At 27.2% G+C, this 17,538-nt stretch overlaps 5 protein-coding genes across 9 annotated transcripts; 1 reads left to right on the top strand and 4 right to left on the bottom strand.

Annotated features, from left to right (window-relative positions):
• Positions 1-1,461: 1,461 nt before the first annotated feature.
• On the bottom strand, positions 1,462-3,040 carry LOC127281000 (odorant receptor 13a-like). Its single transcript, XM_051304474.1, has 6 exons — positions 2,790-3,040; positions 2,208-2,721; positions 2,019-2,118; positions 1,846-1,941; positions 1,620-1,775; positions 1,462-1,538 (listed from the first exon to the last, which is right to left on the bottom strand). The coding sequence occupies exons 1-6, from the start codon at positions 3,031-3,033 to the stop codon at positions 1,488-1,490; spliced, it is 1,161 nt and encodes a 386-aa protein (XP_051160431.1). The 5' UTR covers positions 3,034-3,040; the 3' UTR covers positions 1,462-1,487.
• Positions 3,041-3,756: 716 nt separating this feature from the next.
• Positions 3,757-8,300, bottom strand: LOC127279128 (odorant receptor 13a-like). 5 transcript variants are annotated; one of them, XM_051301318.1, is made up of 8 exons: positions 8,083-8,300; positions 7,835-7,903; positions 7,234-7,744; positions 7,063-7,162; positions 6,880-6,975; positions 6,275-6,430; positions 6,087-6,141; positions 5,245-5,917 (listed from the first exon to the last, which is right to left on the bottom strand). In XM_051301318.1, exons 2-7 carry the CDS (start codon positions 7,899-7,901, stop codon positions 6,088-6,090), a joined length of 984 nt encoding a protein of 327 aa, XP_051157275.1. In that variant the 5' UTR covers positions 7,902-7,903; positions 8,083-8,300; the 3' UTR covers positions 5,245-5,917; position 6,087. The 5 variants fall into 5 exon arrangements, with proteins under 5 accessions (XP_051157241.1, XP_051157261.1, XP_051157269.1 ...); XM_051301295.1 differs by having other exon boundaries at positions 7,835-8,300; XM_051301284.1 differs by lacking the exons at positions 6,087-6,141; positions 6,275-6,430; positions 6,880-6,975; ... (2 more) ...; positions 7,835-7,903; positions 8,083-8,300 and adding exons at positions 3,757-3,940; positions 4,186-4,341; positions 4,495-4,590; positions 4,647-4,746 and having other exon boundaries at positions 4,828-5,353; positions 5,436-5,911.
• Positions 8,301-8,504: 204 nt separating this feature from the next.
• Positions 8,505-10,023, bottom strand: LOC127279150 (probable U3 small nucleolar RNA-associated protein 11). The gene is made up of 2 exons (XM_051301332.1): positions 9,751-10,023; positions 8,505-9,356 (listed from the first exon to the last, which is right to left on the bottom strand). Exon 2 carries the CDS (start codon positions 9,338-9,340, stop codon positions 8,579-8,581), a length of 762 nt encoding a protein of 253 aa, XP_051157289.1. The 5' UTR covers positions 9,341-9,356; positions 9,751-10,023; the 3' UTR covers positions 8,505-8,578.
• Positions 10,024-10,450: 427 nt separating this feature from the next.
• Positions 10,451-13,027, top strand: LOC127278134 (myogenesis-regulating glycosidase). The gene is made up of 6 exons (XM_051299695.1): positions 10,451-10,534; positions 10,733-10,864; positions 10,962-11,885; positions 11,965-12,488; positions 12,564-12,720; positions 12,784-13,027. The coding sequence occupies exons 1-6, from the start codon at positions 10,513-10,515 to the stop codon at positions 12,966-12,968; spliced, it is 1,944 nt and encodes a 647-aa protein (XP_051155652.1). The 5' UTR covers positions 10,451-10,512; the 3' UTR covers positions 12,969-13,027.
• A 411-nt stretch (positions 13,028-13,438) lies between these two features.
• Positions 13,439-17,310, bottom strand: LOC127278126 (centrosomal protein of 120 kDa-like). The gene is made up of 12 exons (XM_051299682.1): positions 17,132-17,310; positions 16,863-17,010; positions 16,547-16,790; positions 15,958-16,468; positions 15,733-15,887; positions 15,413-15,651; positions 15,027-15,267; positions 14,834-14,954; positions 14,663-14,766; positions 14,321-14,602; positions 13,861-14,189; positions 13,439-13,779 (listed from the first exon to the last, which is right to left on the bottom strand). The coding sequence occupies exons 1-12, from the start codon at positions 17,181-17,183 to the stop codon at positions 13,440-13,442; spliced, it is 2,766 nt and encodes a 921-aa protein (XP_051155639.1). The 5' UTR covers positions 17,184-17,310; the 3' UTR covers position 13,439.
• Between the last annotated feature and the right edge of the window lie 228 nt (positions 17,311-17,538).

Genomic DNA, 17,538 nt, shown 5'->3' with positions numbered 1-17,538 from the left:
TAATTTTCTATGACAATAAATTACGTGCGTATATATTTAATTCATCTGCGAAATGAATTTATTCGAATCGATAGTAATCTCATGAATAAGTTTAATCGTTTGGTAAAAAAGAGCCTTAAAATATTAGTGCGAGTGCAGTAGAGGGTAGGGTGTGCTTCGGAATTAATTATAGGCAATAGGGGTGGCTGAGAAGTGCATCTGGCATGGACAGCTTTCCATAGTTGTGACCAAGTGATGGTAGTGATTTTACATTGCGTGTGTTGGTACAGCACAATTCCAGTTCGCGTAAGTCGCGTTTCTTGAACGAAACGAGATCTCTCCAGTTAATGAAATCCATTCCATCTGCTATGCATATAATATCAAAGATGACATTCTCCTCCTATCGACCAAAAAACATTTTAAACACCTACCAAGCTTTATTTCATGCTTCGTTATATAGAAATACACTTAAACAAGCAGGTGAAAGAATTGAAAGTTTCAGTAAATTAAATATATAGGATCATGGGTAATTTCTTTCCGAGTTTTCTTTCAAATAAAATGACATTTATTACACGCAAACAAAAGAATGAATTGTGTGTGTGATTTTATTGATATACGCGCAAGATAAATAATAAACTATATAGAAAAGAGGGTATCTCAACTCATTGCTTTTCATGAGCGTCAGGGTAAACGATTGATGGACTCACTTTTCGTGATTTTATCCACTTCTTTTGAAAAGCAAACACTTGGAGAATTATAAATAATTTTACTAAACATGTGACACTGCTAATGTAATTTTAAGTCAAAAGGACAATAAAATTTATTACTTTGGCTCAAGAAAAGCGTTAAGAACATTTGTAGGAGTTGTATAAAATAAATGGTTAAAAAGAATTGTTACAACCAACCCCCAGCTCCCCTAAGACGTGACCATCGATAGCGAGGCCAATAAAATTCTTAAAAAAAAGAAAAGATATCTGTCCTAACGAGTGAAGTAAGCAACTTCGTTTCTTTAAAACGTGGTTTCTTTTAGAATAGTTCAAGTATGCAATAAAAAATGTAAAAAAATTGAGTAGAGCTTTCGTATTTATATACGTCATTTAAGCTAAATTTATTAGTTATAAATAAAAGTGTGATTAAAATTTACGATTATGCCAGCAACAAATAATAATTTTTTACATACCTAGAGCATGAATTTTTCGCTTTTCTAAAAAACGTGTTTACTGACTGATGGAGTGGACAGTGGATAAAGATTTTTTCCCCATTTCTGAGCAAGAAACTTGAAATCTGCTTACAATTCGGCAATGAGAAAGAGCTTAGAGAAAGAAAGAGAAATGATAATCCGAGTGTTACACTGAAAACCTTTTTCTCTTTGATTTCTTTATTTCTTATTTTTTTATACCCTGCCTGCAGTATCGTCATCATAATTTATACTATACCTCTATCTCTGTTAAACAAGTTTTTCTTTATAAAATACTTGATTTAATTTTAATTAGTTAAAATTTAAAAGTTTATAAAATCCTTCTTAGAAGAGTGAAGAATGAGTATGCTGATGAAAGAATCTGCTTTAAAAAACGAAAATGTATAAAGATCATATAACCTCCGTCTCTGACTTAGAAACGAATAGGAAAAATAATTCTTACAGAAGTAAATGTTCGCAGAGACATGGAGGTAAATTTACCAGCTGACAGAAATGCAAATTTTTGGGATCTAAAGATCATTATCTCCACCAATTTTTTTTCCTGTTTCGGCCAATTATACCAAGGTAGATCGTAAGTTTTCATACCAATATTATAGCTCTGCAATGATATATTTAATCGTAATGTATATAGATATAATTATATTATTTTTTGTATTAAATTAAAATACTTCAGTCTGAAGATTATTAGGGGGCCAACAAAACATCAAGAGTTGCAGAATTCCACCCACAACGTGTAAAACTTGATTCAAAATATCTTCATCTTTCTATAAAAATTAAAAGAAAATTTCTTCTGGATATTTTTGTTTATTTTTAAAAATTATATTATGTTGTTTGTACCCACCAACATACAATTGATTCCAAAAATGCAAATGGCAACTATACTTATGACAGTTTGTAAAAGAACCACAGGATTGAATACATCCTCTACAGCTTCCGAATACCTGAAAAGTATTTGCAAAAAATTCGAATATACACGCATATAAAATTGATACCTACATATATGTAACATAATAAATCTTTACAAACTAACTCTAAAATATCTTGGTGATATTGAACGATTGTTACAATTTCTTGAAAAGTGTCCTTTGCTTCTTTTTGATACATTTCGCATAACTGCTTAAGTTTCAACAATCGATATTGTAGTAAATTAAAGTGAGCACAGGCATGTAAGATAAAAACTACGACAGCAGTATCTATTCCCACTATCAGTACAAGTGCAACGATTCCAGCTGGAATTTGCATTAAATACCAAATATTGAAAATTTGTACATTTTCATGAAATAAACCTGAGGCGAATGGAAGTGTCTTGCTGGACAGCATTGTGCCATTTGAATTTGTAACAAATTTATCAAAGGCTGGTTGAACGAGAACATTTATTAACGCAACTAGAATATTAACGAAAAAACCATAGGTGAAATACATCCCTCTTATTGCATAATGTTTCGTTACTTCAGCTTCTTGTTCATTTTTCACATTTTCCCATAAACCATTGCAGAGAAAAACTAGGTTTTTTAATTGTTTCCTCTTTCTCAATAATAATATTACTGTATAAAGAATATCATGATATTTTTAAGTAATATATGTATAAATAAAAAAATAAGATTATAATAACCTTTAAAAGTTGCAGCAATTCCTTCCAACAGTAAAGCAAAAATGTCTACAGCAGTTTCAAAATCTATATTACGAAATATAAAAGTATAAAAAAATGGAAGAATTAAAAAACCAGTAGCACAAAATGGCAATGCAATTGAAAATGCATTGGTTATAGAACCCCATGTTTCTATGGGAAGAACACCGCAGAAATGAAGTAAAATTTTATTAAAATGAAAATACTTTAGAAAATGATTTTTATTCATTTTATATAGAATATATATATAGAAGCAGAAATATGGAAAAATAACTTATTGAGAATTGTAATGTGCCAGTAAAAGTGAATATCTCATATAATTTTTGTCTGAGCCAAGTATAGTATATAGGCAGCAATTATACGTTGTCTTCAGAATAATATTTTTTGCTGCAAGAGTAAAGCTTTTTATATTATTATAGTTGTCTTGGTCTTAAAGAAATCGAGAATAAAAGACCGTACATAAGTTATGAATAATACAACACACCCAATTATTATTTGTTCAAGAACATTTCGTTTGTCAATTTTTTATTGTTGGTCACGATATCCCAGGTGGAAAAATTATGCGCACAGTGACTATTTCAAACCGCAACGAATAATTAATTATTCAAAAATTATGCACAATTTTTCGAAAAGAGAATTTAAATTCAAGATACATACATAGAAAGAATACCCACAAAATGAGATTTTGTTTTGTCACTTTATTACCTAATTATATGTCTGACTAAACCCAAGTTTTACTACTGAAAAATGTACTGAAATTTTTTAAGTCTTACTAAACATTCACTTGTACTATTGATGTTTTTCTAATAAAAATGGGATAAAAAATGCAATTGATTATTGATTTATAATACATATAGATGACATTGTAAATTTATTAAATTTTTGAGATAAATAAAAAGTCGTACATAGTTGTTTTTTAAAATTACTTTATACTTTATTTGAAAGGAGTATAAAATATGATATTAATGTTGTTATTATTATTATTTTAAAAACGCAGCAAACCTTGTTCCTTTCACTTTAATTGATTTTCTTTTTCTCAAGTTTTCTTAAACGTGTTATGTTTAAGAAAAAAAAATTTCTCCTATTCATAAAATCCGTCTTAAAAGAGTGAAGAATGAATAAGCTGATGACAAAATCTTTGAAAAACGGAAATACATTGATATTTATTTGAATTTATGTATACAGAAAAAAAGTAATATGAATGTACTCAAGTTACAATGATGTGGAAGACGGAACTTTTTATTTGATTTAGTAATAATTAAAATTTATCACAGTGAATTAAAAATTGCGATTATTTCGGAAGATATCATATGCAACGTTGCGTCAACCATATACTTTTCTTTTGTGCACATTTTACTTGCGATTAAAAAGGAAGTCTTACAGAAGTAAATGTACGCAAAGACATAAAAGTAAATTTCCCAGCAGACATAACAACAAATTTTTGGGATCTAAAAATCATTATCTCCACCAATTTTTTTTCCTCTTTCGTCCAATCATACCATGGTAAATCATATATTTTTATACTAATTTTGTAACTCTAGAAAATAAGTAGAAATAGGCATAAAAAATAATTATACCACGCCATCTCGTCCGAATAGATCACAAGATGGCTAGTATAATTATGATTGAACTTGACAAGTTAAGTTCATTTAATTATTTAATTTTTTGCTGTAATTAGGTGTATACATACTTCAGTCTGGAGACTGCTTGGTGGCCAGCAAAACATGAAAAGTTGCAAAATACTGCCCCCCACATGTAAAACCTGATGCAGAATATCTTCGTCCTTCTAAAATTATTAATAAAATTTCTCATCTGTTGATTTAAATTAAAAATTATAATTACCAACAAACAATTGATTCCAAATATGCAAATAGCAGTTATACTCAAGACAGTTTGCAAGAGAACCACAGGATTAACGACATGTTCTACAGATGCTGTGAAACTAAAAAAATAAAAATAGATTAATATGATTATTACGAATTAATACAGAATGGAAAAATTTAAAAATTCTTTTCAAACTAACTGCAAAATGCTCTGATGAAATTTAACTATCGTTACAATTTCTTGAAAAATCTTATTCGATTCATTTATGTTTTGTTGGTCTTTATCGCACAACTCTTTGAATTTCTCTAATCGAAATTGTAATACATTAAAATAAGCACAGGCGTGAAGTACAAAAACGACGACAGCCGTATCTATTCCAACAATCAGTATGACTATAAATATTCCAGCTGGAATCTGCAATATATACCATATATTGAATATTTGAATATTCTCGTGGAATAAACCTGAGGGATATGGAAGTGTTCTGCTTGTTATAATTGTTCCATTGGAATCAATAACAAACTCATCAAAAGCTGACTGTAAAATAACATTCACAAGAGCCGTGAAAACAATAAGAGAAAAACCGTAAGTGAAATATAGTCCTCTTGTTGCATAATGTTTCACTACTTGAGCTTCTTCTTCATCGTTCTTTATACTTTTCCATATACTATTGCAAAGGAAAACTAAATTTCTCAATCGTTTCCTTTTGGACAATAGTAATAATGCTGAAAATATTTGGCACACAATTAATTAAATTGCCGCATCTATATCGCAGATTAAAACAAGTATACGCAACATGACAGTAACCTTTGAAAGCAGCAGCGATTCCCTGCACCAGTAGAGAAAAAATAGTCATAGCGGTTTCAAAATTTAAATTCCGAAAAAAGAATGTGTAAAATACAGGAAGAACTAAAAAGCTTGTAGAACAAAATGGCAATATTATTGTAATGGTATTGATTATAGAACCCCATGTTTCTATGGGAAGTACACCGCAACAATGTAATAAAATTTTATTAAAATAAAAATACTTAAAGAAATAATTTTTATCCATTTCCATACAAGAGAAAAAGCAGAAATGACAATTGATATGGTTAAAGTCTAACTAAAATAGCCTGTCTATATATGTATATAGTTAAACGATAAAAAATTATATCTTTAGATCGCGAATATTCGATGTCAATATATATTCAGGCAGCAATTACGTTTATTTTTTGCTGGCGAAAGTACATAAATCGAAAATATAGGTCCTGATATTAGATGAATAATAAAAAAGTTGCAATTATTTCTTCTGAAATAGAATAAATTTTATTTTCTAAATTATAAATGATACTTGGTATTTTTATTAAAATGTTCACATGTAAAAAAATATTCAAATCAAAGTTTATGCGAATATTCATTTAAATTTGAATATTTTAACCAGTTAAGTTTATTTGTATTATTTGTTGCTTACTTGATATCGTCAGTACACTATTTTTCTTAAAAGAGTGAAGAATGAAAATGCTGATGACAAAATCTAGGCAAAACTCTAAATTAATTAATAAAAATAGGAATTTTTCCACATTAAATGTTAAATATTTCAATATGTTAAAAAAAAAGATTTAAAAGTCGAATCACTACATAAAATTACAATCAGAATATTAACTTACAGATGAAAAAGTTTTCAGCGACATATGTGCAAACTTTCCCGCTGATAGAAAAGCAACTTTTTGAGATCTAGAAATAATGATTTCTACAACTTTTCCTTCTTTTTTTGTCCAGCTATGCCAAGGTAAATCGTAAGCGCATAGTCCTATATTCATGCTCTAGAAAAAAATAATTGTTATTATTTTAGGCGAATAAAAAAAATTACTCTCTAAATCTGAATTGTGAAATTTTACTTACTTCACCGTTAAAAAAGTGAATTTTATTATTAGACTTTGTAATAGACACTTTTTAGTTGTTTCCAAAATTATCAAAACCATCTTAAAATGCATTATTTGGGTACAGACGATTATTTTAGAAACTAAAAAGTGACTACAATATATAATTTTTATCCAACATGCACGATAAACGTAACGCAGTTTGTATATGTGAAACTTGGAAAATAGCTATTGCAATTTTTATTTTTTCAGAAAAGTGAAACCTCATTTTAATAGATATTTTCCAATTTTCGCGGGTGAATATTTCGAAATTCGCATTTCCAGTTTAAAAAATGTTCTCTAAATGAAAAAGTGTAAAATAAAGTAAATTTGACTCTATCAATAATATATACTTCGAAAAGAAGATTATTTGGCGGCCAACAAAAAATAAGTAGCTGTAGAGCAGCTCCTATTAAATGGACACCATAAGCCACGGTGTCTTGTCCTCCCTGAATAAAAAAAACAGTATATCAAAAGCTTGGGATGAAAGAAAGAAGTAAGTAGGTATTTTGAAAGAAATAAGTAAATTCTTTAACCATTAGAAGATTAAATCCAAATCCGCAAATTGCTACTATGCTTAAAACAGTTTGCAAAAGTACAACTGGACTGAAGATATTTTCTATTGCTGCAGAATAACTAAAAATGGAATATAGTTACTGCACCTATTATAAAATAGTTTCAAATTTTAATTAAATTCATTTACTTACTTCAAAATACGTTGATGTTGTTTTACAATCTTGACAATTTCCGCAAATGTACTTTTTGATGGAACACTTTTTTCATATAATTGTTTCAGTTTAGACATTCGATATTGTAATAATTTAAAATGGGCACAAGCGTGAAAAACAAAAAAAGCAACTGCAGTATCCACTCCTATTACTGGAATAATACTTATCAATCCAGCTGGAATTTGAAGAGCATACCAAATATAAAAACATTGAATATTTTCATGAAATATTCCACTAGAATATGGCAATTCTTTGCTCGATACCATTGTTCCATTAGAGTTGTAAACGAATTGAGAAAATAAAGATTGTACCGCTAAAGCTAATAGAGCACAAAATACATTTATAAAAAATCCATAAGTCAAATACATTGCTATTGTCGCATAATATTTTACTGTTTGAGCTTCTTTTTCATTTTCTATATTTTCCCATAATTCATTACACAGTCTAACAAGACTGACAAGTTTTCTTCTTTTTGGTAATAGTATTATCACTGTAAAAATCCACAAAATAAGTATTTGTTTTTATTATTATAGATATATACAGTTTATATAATTATCATAAAAAAAATACTTAAAAATACCTTTTATAGCCCCTACTAAAGTTTCTAACAATTCACTAAAAACATTTAAGACTCCCATTACAGCCATGTCTTCACGACGAAAAATTATGTTATAAAAACCAGGAAGAACCAAGAATGAAGAAGTGCAAAATGGAATTAAAATACAAATACCATTGATTATAAATCCAGAAGACGAAATAGGTAAAACACCACAAAATTGAAGCAAAAATTTGTTAAAACGAAAATATTTTAAAAAATAACTATTGTACATTATTTATTTAAGAAAATATCTTTTATTATTTAAACATCAAGCAGATTCATTAAGCATATATATTCTAACGCACAAAATTAAAACTTTTTAAGAGTTAAACTAGTATTAGTAGTTGAAGATAAATATATATTATTAAATCTATCGATTATTATTTCTCTAAAAAAAAAAAAAAAATTATCTGCAACAACTTTTCGAGCAGTAATTTTTTACTGATTGTGAGCAAAAACACTTAAGCTAACAAAGTTTTCTCCTTCCATGAATTATTAATAATACCTATAGTCGTTTTTTTTAGATTTGTCGAATTCAGTTCTGATGTAGACTCTGATAAATTTAATAAAAGAATAATATCTACAAATAAAATGAAAAGTGATTATTTATTTATAAAATAAACAAATGAAAAAAATCTTGCTAACAAATATATAATGATAAAAAAGTGTTTATTATAAATATAATTTACTAATGAAACTGAAATTTTTTACAAATGTTGTATACAATTATCGCTTTCTTTCAAATTTCCATTTATAAATTGGAGGTGCCTCTTTTGTGCCAGGACGAACTTGTTTGGGTTGCATAACCTTTTTGTCCTTTAAAGCTCTTTGCATTTCCAATTTCTGTTGAACAATGGAAAGTTGTCTTTCCCGTTCAATTCTTTTGTCCAATTCTTTATAAGCCATATGCTTTTGTTGTTCAATTTTCAAAAGTGTATCTTCATCAATTTCTGGTAGTTTCATTGTTTCTAAGTTACTTATTCTAGGTCGATTAATTTTTCTACTCAATAACGCGGGATGTGTGTCGAATTTTTTGGCAAAATCAAAATGTTTCAATTTTTCTTCTTTATCAACAAAAAACGTATGTTTATTTTTAGTATTATTAGAAACATCAAGAAAATGTAATTGACCCTGCAGTTTTTCAATTTTTTTTGCTTCCATATTTCTTTTGTAGGCAACATATTTTAAATCCTGAGTTTCCATTAGAAGTAATTGCTCCGGTGTATGTACATCAAGTTTATCTTTTTCTCTATGAATTCCATTTTCAATTCTTGAGTTTATCATGTGAAAGAAAAATTCATCAGGATTTTTGTTTAGAACTCGTTTTCTGAGGAGTTTCAATTTATCTTGCTTTTCATGATAGTTATTAGCTCTTGCTATATAATCTTTTTTCTTCTCTAAGAGACCCAAATGTTTACGCAATTCAGGTTGGTGCCTCTCACGATGTGTCTTTTGTCCAGTTTTTGATGCTTTTTTCCAAGAAGACATGTTTGATAATATTTTTCTACAAAAAAGAATATATGTTTTCTATTTATATTTCATCATGAATATTTACAAAAAAAAGTAAGTATACTCTAATAGAAAAAATGCAAAAAAATACACAATCGTGTAATTTTATTATATGTACATAATATTTTAAATGTGTGGAGCAGTTTTCAAATGTTGATAAAATCTATTATTTCTAACTTTTTTTCTGAGAAATCTTTATAATAGATATTTATGATATGTATAAGTATACATATACATAATAATTTGTAATATATATTGCAAAAGTGCGCAATCTAAAAATATATTCTATAAGTTATAGATATTAATAATTTTGTACAATTAATTTCATCACATTTTATTCTAAATTAGTGTTAAATCTTAATAGAAATGCTACAAAATTGTTAACTTACCAAAAAAGAGATTAAAAAATAAAGTATATGTTTATTTGATAATTTTATATATTTTTAGGTTAATTCATATAACCTTAAAATGATTAAAATATATTAAGCTTCTGACTATTTTTAATTTATTTCAATTGCACTGCAGAAATTTTTTGAATAGTTATAACAATTAAACTCTTCTTATATTTTAAAACTTTTTCAACACATTTAAAGAGACTTGAAATAAAAAATTACAATTCGTATTATACTATTTTGTTGATCACTAAATTGACTAAACTCGCCTTGAAACTCCCACACGTGCACGTGCATAGGTGGAGCTGCTATCGTTACTTCAAAAATTGGCGCTAAGTTAATATAGAGATATTTTAATGTTATTTAATTTAAATTTAAATTAAATTAACAATAAGATTAAATAACATTAAATTAAGTTTATAAATTTTAGAGTAAAATTCCATAACGAAATGTAAAAATTTTTTTATTATTATTATTATTAATATACATATTATTCTTAATTATTATAGTGAATTTATTTTTTTTAAAGTGGTTTTAATAAAAAGAAAATTTTTAAAATCTTTTTTCATTTATCAAAGATAAAGAACCTTCTTGAGAGAAATTAAATAACATTTCTTGTAATCTAATCATTTTCTTGGTATAACAAACTAATGATAAACAATTTAAAAATCAATGAGTATATAAATAAATATGACAAAGCAAATTTACCTAGTTCTTAAAGAAAATTTGATTAATTATTGCAGTTGTTTTGCAGCAAAGATGAAGTGGAACTTAATCCTAGGTACAATAATAAATTATTTCAAAACATAAAAAATAAATCTTCTTATTTATTTATTGAATAATGTAAACGTGCTAAAAGCACTTTTGAGGAGATAATAATGATAATCTGCAAAATATAATATATTTCATTTAAATTCAAAGTTATACCTAAATAAATAATAAATATAAAATAAATTTAATTATTGAAAAAATTTTTTAGCAATTCTTCAACTTGTATTATTCTTTGCTAATGCTTGTGTAAATCCTGATTTAAATCCATTACAACATAAAGGAGATATACTCGCTGAGGTGCAGAATACATCCGTAATTTTGGAATATAATACCATCGATGGTAAATTATTTAAAATAAATAAATTAAAGAAAATGAAAAATATATTTTTTCAAGATTAATTGATCAAGTGTTTATTATTTAAATTTATTTTTCACAGAAGAATCTAATTTGCGAACATCTCTTTACATTAGTGACTCTGATAATACATCTCCGGCACAACATGAAATTGAAAGTTGTGGAGAAAATAAAATTTGTATCAGAAAAGGAAATGTAAAACACACAGAAATAGACAAGTCAAATGGTTTAATCAAAGTTTCTCACAGTATAAATGATTCTAAAGGAAAAATAATTTTATGCATAGAATTAAAGGACGGAGTACAATGGTTTGGAGGACCACAAATGCGTTATCAACATTGGCCTATTCAAAAAATGTACTTTGATGAAGAACCTTATCTTCCAACTCATCAAACAAATATGGCAATAGCAGAACGCTATTGGCTGTCTAGTGAAGGAAACTATTTTTATGTTGATGACTCAGTTCCTCTCTTTTTGGATCAAAATAATTACAAAGAAAATCATCTTTGTCTCATAGCTCAGAATGGAAATCCTTATTCATCTCGAAATACCATTAATCTTCAATATGAAATTGGAACCATGATTGGTAATCCTAGACTCGCCCACGAATTAGTGATAAAAAATCATTTAGGGAAACCAACCAAAATTCCAGACGAAAGAATGATAAAATATCCTATTTGGTCGACTTGGGCCAAATATAAAGTTAATATTGATGAGAAAACTGTTGATGAATATTCTAAGGAAATTGTCAGTAATGGTTTTGAAAACAGTCAGTTAGAAATTGATGATAATTGGGAAAGTTGCTATGGTTCTGCAGAATTTAATACAACAAAATTTACAAGTATTACAAGTTTAATTAAAACTTTAAAAGAAAGAGGTTTTAGAACGACTCTTTGGATTCATCCTTTTATCAATGAAAATTGCAATTCAGCATATAATGAAGCAAAAGATAAGGAATATTTCGTGAAGAATACCGATAATAATATTGCTATGACTTGGTGGCAAGGTAAAAAATTTTAAATTTATTTTTTATAAGTGATAAGTAATATAAGTACATAATAGGTATAATTTATATACTTTTTCAGGTACCAAAGCAGCAGTTATAGACTTTACAAACGCAAATGCAGTAACTTGGTGGGTTGATAGATTAAAAAAATTACAAAATGATGGAATAGACAGTTTTAAATTTGACGCTGGAGAAGTTTCCTGGCTACCTCAACCAGCAGTATTAACAGGAGAAAGTGAACTCAGTCCAGGAATTTTTACACAAAAGTATGTAACTACTTTAGCCAAAAATTTCAACAATATGACTGAGGCACGTGTTGGTTGGAAAACACAAAATCTTCCAATTTTCATAAGAATGATCGACAAGGACAGCAAATGGACCAGAAATAATGGCCTTCCAACTTTAATAACAACTCTTTTACAAATGAATTTAAATGGATACGTCTTCGTACTTCCTGATATGATTGGAGGTAATGGATATGTTGGTAATTCTTTTGAAGAAACTGAATTACCATCTCAAGAATTATTTATCAGATGGCTTCAAGCCAATGTCTTTATGCCGTCTCTTCAATTTTCTTTTGTTCCCTGGCAGTATGACGCGCAAGTACGTAATTCCAAAGAATTAAAAAATATTTTTTAAAAGATGCTGCAATAAATATTTTAATTTTCACAATTTCAGACGGTAGAAATCAGTAAAAACATGACGAAACTACATGAAAAAATTACACCACGAATTAAAATAGCAATGCAAAATGCCGTAGATACTGGTGCACCAGTAAATCCACCAATTTGGTGGATCGATCCTAAAAACAAAGAAGCTCATAAAATTAATGATGGTAAACAACATAATGATGAAATATATCAATTGATAAATTACTCATTTTTTTTTTTAATTTCAGAATTTCTTCTTGGAGAAGATATCTTAGTAGCACCTGTCATTGAAGAAGGTGCAGTTTCAAGAGATATTTATCTTCCAGCTGGAGCTTGGAGAGACGGTAATACAGATGGAGTTTATTTCGGACCAAAATGGATAAAAAACTATCCAGCGCCTATTAATATACTGCCGTATTTTTATAAATTTTAATTTTTTTATATTAATTTATAATCTTAATAAAATAAATCTATTTAATTTGCATGAAATAACAGTATAGGAAGATTTTTAAAAGTTTCAGTTTCACACGATTTATATTGAAAAATAATGTCGTCACATAACAACGTTAATAAAATTGTGGTTTATTAAAAAATTCCTAAATATTAATATAAAAATATTCAGCCTTTAAGTTTAATATATACAATTAACTCTATTGGCCTCATCATTGCTTTCTTATAGTGTTTAAAAATTATTTTTAATTCTGTATTTTCTATTAAGATAATACAAATACAAACCTGTTTGATTATCTATAAGAAAGCAAATTGTTGATGAAATGAATACAAAATATTCATTCTTCAACTTGGCAGCAATTTTGTTAATTTTATTGTTGTCTTTCTCTCTTTTATTCTTCAAATAGATGAAGAAATTTTGAATAATTTATAAAATTTACTTTTTAAACTTACTTTATCCAAAGATTAAAAGTGATCTGATTTCGGTATTTAATTTAACAATTACTGCATCATCTATACTATAACTTCCAGTCTTCAAAAGTGAGTCTCTCTCTTCAATTAAAACTCGTAATTTCTCTTCCTGTTCATCAGATCTTGTTGTCCAATCAGATGTTAGTCCATTGCGATTTGATTTTAAAACCAAGTTATTAATGGGAGCAAAAATTTGATCATTGGCATTAGTCTCTAGGGAAGTTATTTTAGGCTTTATTAAATTCATCTCTTTTTGTAATTGTTGCAAAAAAACGTGATCGCTCGGAAATCCTGAAATGTCTCTGCTTAAAATATTTTCCATACTGAAAGAAATTAAATTTAACATTAAAATTATTGACTACATAATATATCGAATAAAATTATCAAAGGTCAATGGAACTAACTTAAAATTGTTCAATTCCTCTTTATTGCTTTTAATTTGTAATTCAACAGCTTGCTGATTTTCTATTTTCATTTTGTGTATTTCTCTAACAGATTTTCCCCATTGTTCTTTAAAAAAAGATTTACATTTCTGTGCATTAGTTAATTTCTCCTCGAGACTTTTCAATTCTTGTAAGAACAAAGCTGTTTGGTCTTGAGTTAATGTACCTTTTTCATAAATTTCAAGTTTCTCTGCCTGTTTATTTACAATCTCTTGTAATTTTTCATTCTCTCGTATTAAAGGCTCATGTTGCATTTTGAGAAATCGATTTTGTTCTTCTAAGTATTTTATCTTAAAAAAAATTATTTATTTTTTATTAATTATTCATGTCATTTGTAATAAAAGTAAACTTAAATATCAAAACTATTTAAAATTTTTAAATTAAAAAATTAAAATTTCATCCGGTAAGTTCTTTACTGTACCTTTACAGAAATTTCTTCTTGTGCTTTAAAAGATATCTCTTTAATTTCATGCAATTTATAATTATATTTACAATGTAAATCCTCCCTTTCTTTATTAAGCATTACTTCCTTTTCAAGACTTTCAAGTTTTTTCGTTCGCAAATCTTCAGTTGCATAATTTAAAGTATTAGCTAATAATTTACATTGTTCCACACTGCTCGTAAATTTTGCTTCTAGATTATCTTTCCTTATTTGCCATTCTGTACTTAGAAGATTTAAATGACGCTCTTCTTTTTTTCGTAACTGCAATTACAAAAATTTTCAATTTTATTTTGGATAAATAAATGAAATTAAAATTATTACCTCTGCTCTAAATATTTCCTTCTGTCTTTCTTTCCATGTTTCAAGTTCATCAACAATTTTATATATTAAACTATCGTCTAAAATTGGTGGTCCCAAATTGTCTTCTAAAATAAATAAATAACATTATATTTGACTAAACATAAAATAATGTTTTAAAAATATCAAATTTACCACAAACTCTGTTCTTTGTTCTATAATAGGGACCGTTATCTTCCAAACGAATTGTAACATCTAAAATTCCAATATTCTTTTTATCTGAATCCATTAAAATTGCTTCATATTGGTTATCAAACTTGAAAATAAAGAAAATGTTATATTCAATTTTTAAGATATTATCTTTCACTATTATTATTTTCTGCAATACCTTATGATCAAATAAACGCTTCAAATCTAAAATTGTTTGTGCTAGGCACGGTTTTCCAGTGTCATTCACATCGCAAATACTGATTTTTGGTGGAAAAGAAAGCAACAATTTTTTTATCTCTTCAGCAGCAGAAATGAAATTTAATTTATAACTAACATTGTCTAGTTTTAACTTCTTTCCAGGCAAAATAGGCATCGTAGGATGAAATGTTGACAAAATTTCCGTCTTGGGATGATGAAATCTATTTTATATTGTAATAATTAATTCTTTGAGGACCAATATTTGCTGTATAATTCTCAGTTCATAAGTTTAATGTTACCTATTTTATTAAAGAAAAACATTTACATATTTTACAACTGAAAAACTAAACAAAATGAAATAGGTACCTGAATTCAATATGATGAACTTTTGGACAAAAAGTGTTTAACATAATCCCATCCAGTTGAACATTTAAGGAATAATAACGGTATATTTCTACATTTTTCGAATATTCATTGCAACAGTGAATTTGAGTTGGTTGTTGATGAATCATTTCATAATTCATACATTGTTTTTGTACATTTCCACACTTTTTAAAATCACCGCCAGCATTTCTGTGAAATCCTATTTCTGAATGATTCTGCATCTGAAAAATAATTCGTTATTAATTTACGAAATTAAAAGTGAGTATATACATATTATAATTAAATTACTGAATATTATATACCAATAAATTACAATTATGTTCTAAAGTTTCATGATTTATTTTATTAATTGACAAGGCTGTAGAAGATACTGGATTCTCTTTCTGAAGACCTGAATATTTTAAGCCCACATATTGTAATACTAGTTGAAGACTAACGTATGGTTTTCTCACATGACCTGTCCAATGAATACATATCATTTATCATTTTTAATTTTTCAATTAAAGTATCAATAAAACTAGACTTACCTTCACATTCGCTTTTGGTACCATTTAATAATAAACAATGATGATCTAATACAGTTGATAAATTTGTAGATATTTTCAAAAATTCATTAATATTTTCAGTAGGAACAAGAGAATTCAGATCAATTTCTGCTCGTCCAATTAAATTATTTTCATGTTTTAAAGAAACAAGTATATATGGATTCGTTTGCAAATAATTCTTTAAAACATTTAATGAACTTCTAATTTTTATTACTATTTTTTCATTTAACATCCAAGAACTAGCATCATTGCTTCTGAATGGTTTAAGCTGAAAGTCAGTTTCAAAAATATGATACCAAAACGTAAAAGTAGTTTCAGCACTGACTAGTTCTCTTGCAAGAAGATCAAGATTAGCAGCCATATTAGCTGTAATGTGTAGTAAAAAAATGTCTTGGCATATTTCTGGTGAACCTAGTTGAATTAAACTCTCTTTTTCTACCAGACAAGGTACTAAACCAGCTTTTAAGGAGGACGAATTTATATCCAAATCTTCCTTTAATAAATGTCAAAATAAAATCGAGAAATTATAAGAAAAATAGTTACATTAAAAACATTTATCCACGAGTTTTACCTTCAACAGTTCACTATCCTGGTCTTCAACAGTCAATGATAGCAGTAATTCTGGTTTACAAATTTTCAAATCACCTTTTAATCCTAACAAAGTATTCCAAGAAGATTTAATAGTTGACAATCTACTTTTGGTGACAATTTGAGCTGATCGAATACTTAAAAGTAGGTATCCAACTTTTTCTTTAAAATCATTTTCTTTAATTATCAAACATTCCACTTTTATTGGTACTTGTGCAGCTCTCATTCTGGAAATAATCAAGTAAAAAAAAATATATTTATTTAAATTAAAGTAGAAAATTAATTCCTAATTTACTTACTTTCGCACTGTATTTTTGTCAACTTCCCAAACTAAATCTGTGGCATACTGAGGATTAGGATCGATTTCAAATATATTTGTTTCTAACGAATGATTATTTATTGTAGCAACAATAACAGTTGGATGAACTATATTATTGAAACATTTCCCTATATAAAGAAAATAAATACTAATTAAAAAGCATAATAAAGTATTCTATATTTATATCAGTATTAAATGTATACATTAAAAAGTGAGGTTATGTTTCTATAAACTGATCAATATTCTTACCTTCTTTAATACTCAATTTAATTTGAAGATTAGGACCAATTAATTCATCCATATTTATTTACTTTAAAGTTTAAAAATATTAAAAAGGTTTGCTAAAAACTTGAATAAAAATGTTGTGTATTGATACAGTATGTGTATACAACAACAGACGCACGCTTGCTTGCATGACGTATGCAGACGTTTGTTTCCATAGCAACAGCTGTTATATCTTCTTACACTTAAAACAATTATCAATTTTGTGATATATATTAATAAAACATTAATGTCACAATCTAATATTAAAAACTAATTAATTTAATCATCACAAAATACTCTAAGTACTCTAAAATAATTAAAAGTGTATTTTATTAAAAATCTTTTAAAAATAATGCGCGGGAAAAGCTGTAACCAATAGAAATGTAAATTGA

Source organism: Leptopilina boulardi, unplaced genomic scaffold (assembly GCF_019393585.1).
Source record: "Leptopilina boulardi isolate dan_hultmark-lab unplaced genomic scaffold, ZJU_Lbou_2.1 LbouV2_112, whole genome shotgun sequence".
NCBI classification, from domain to species: Eukaryota; Metazoa; Arthropoda; class Insecta; order Hymenoptera; family Figitidae; genus Leptopilina; species Leptopilina boulardi.
This window is presented reverse-complemented; position numbering and strand designations above follow the sequence as displayed.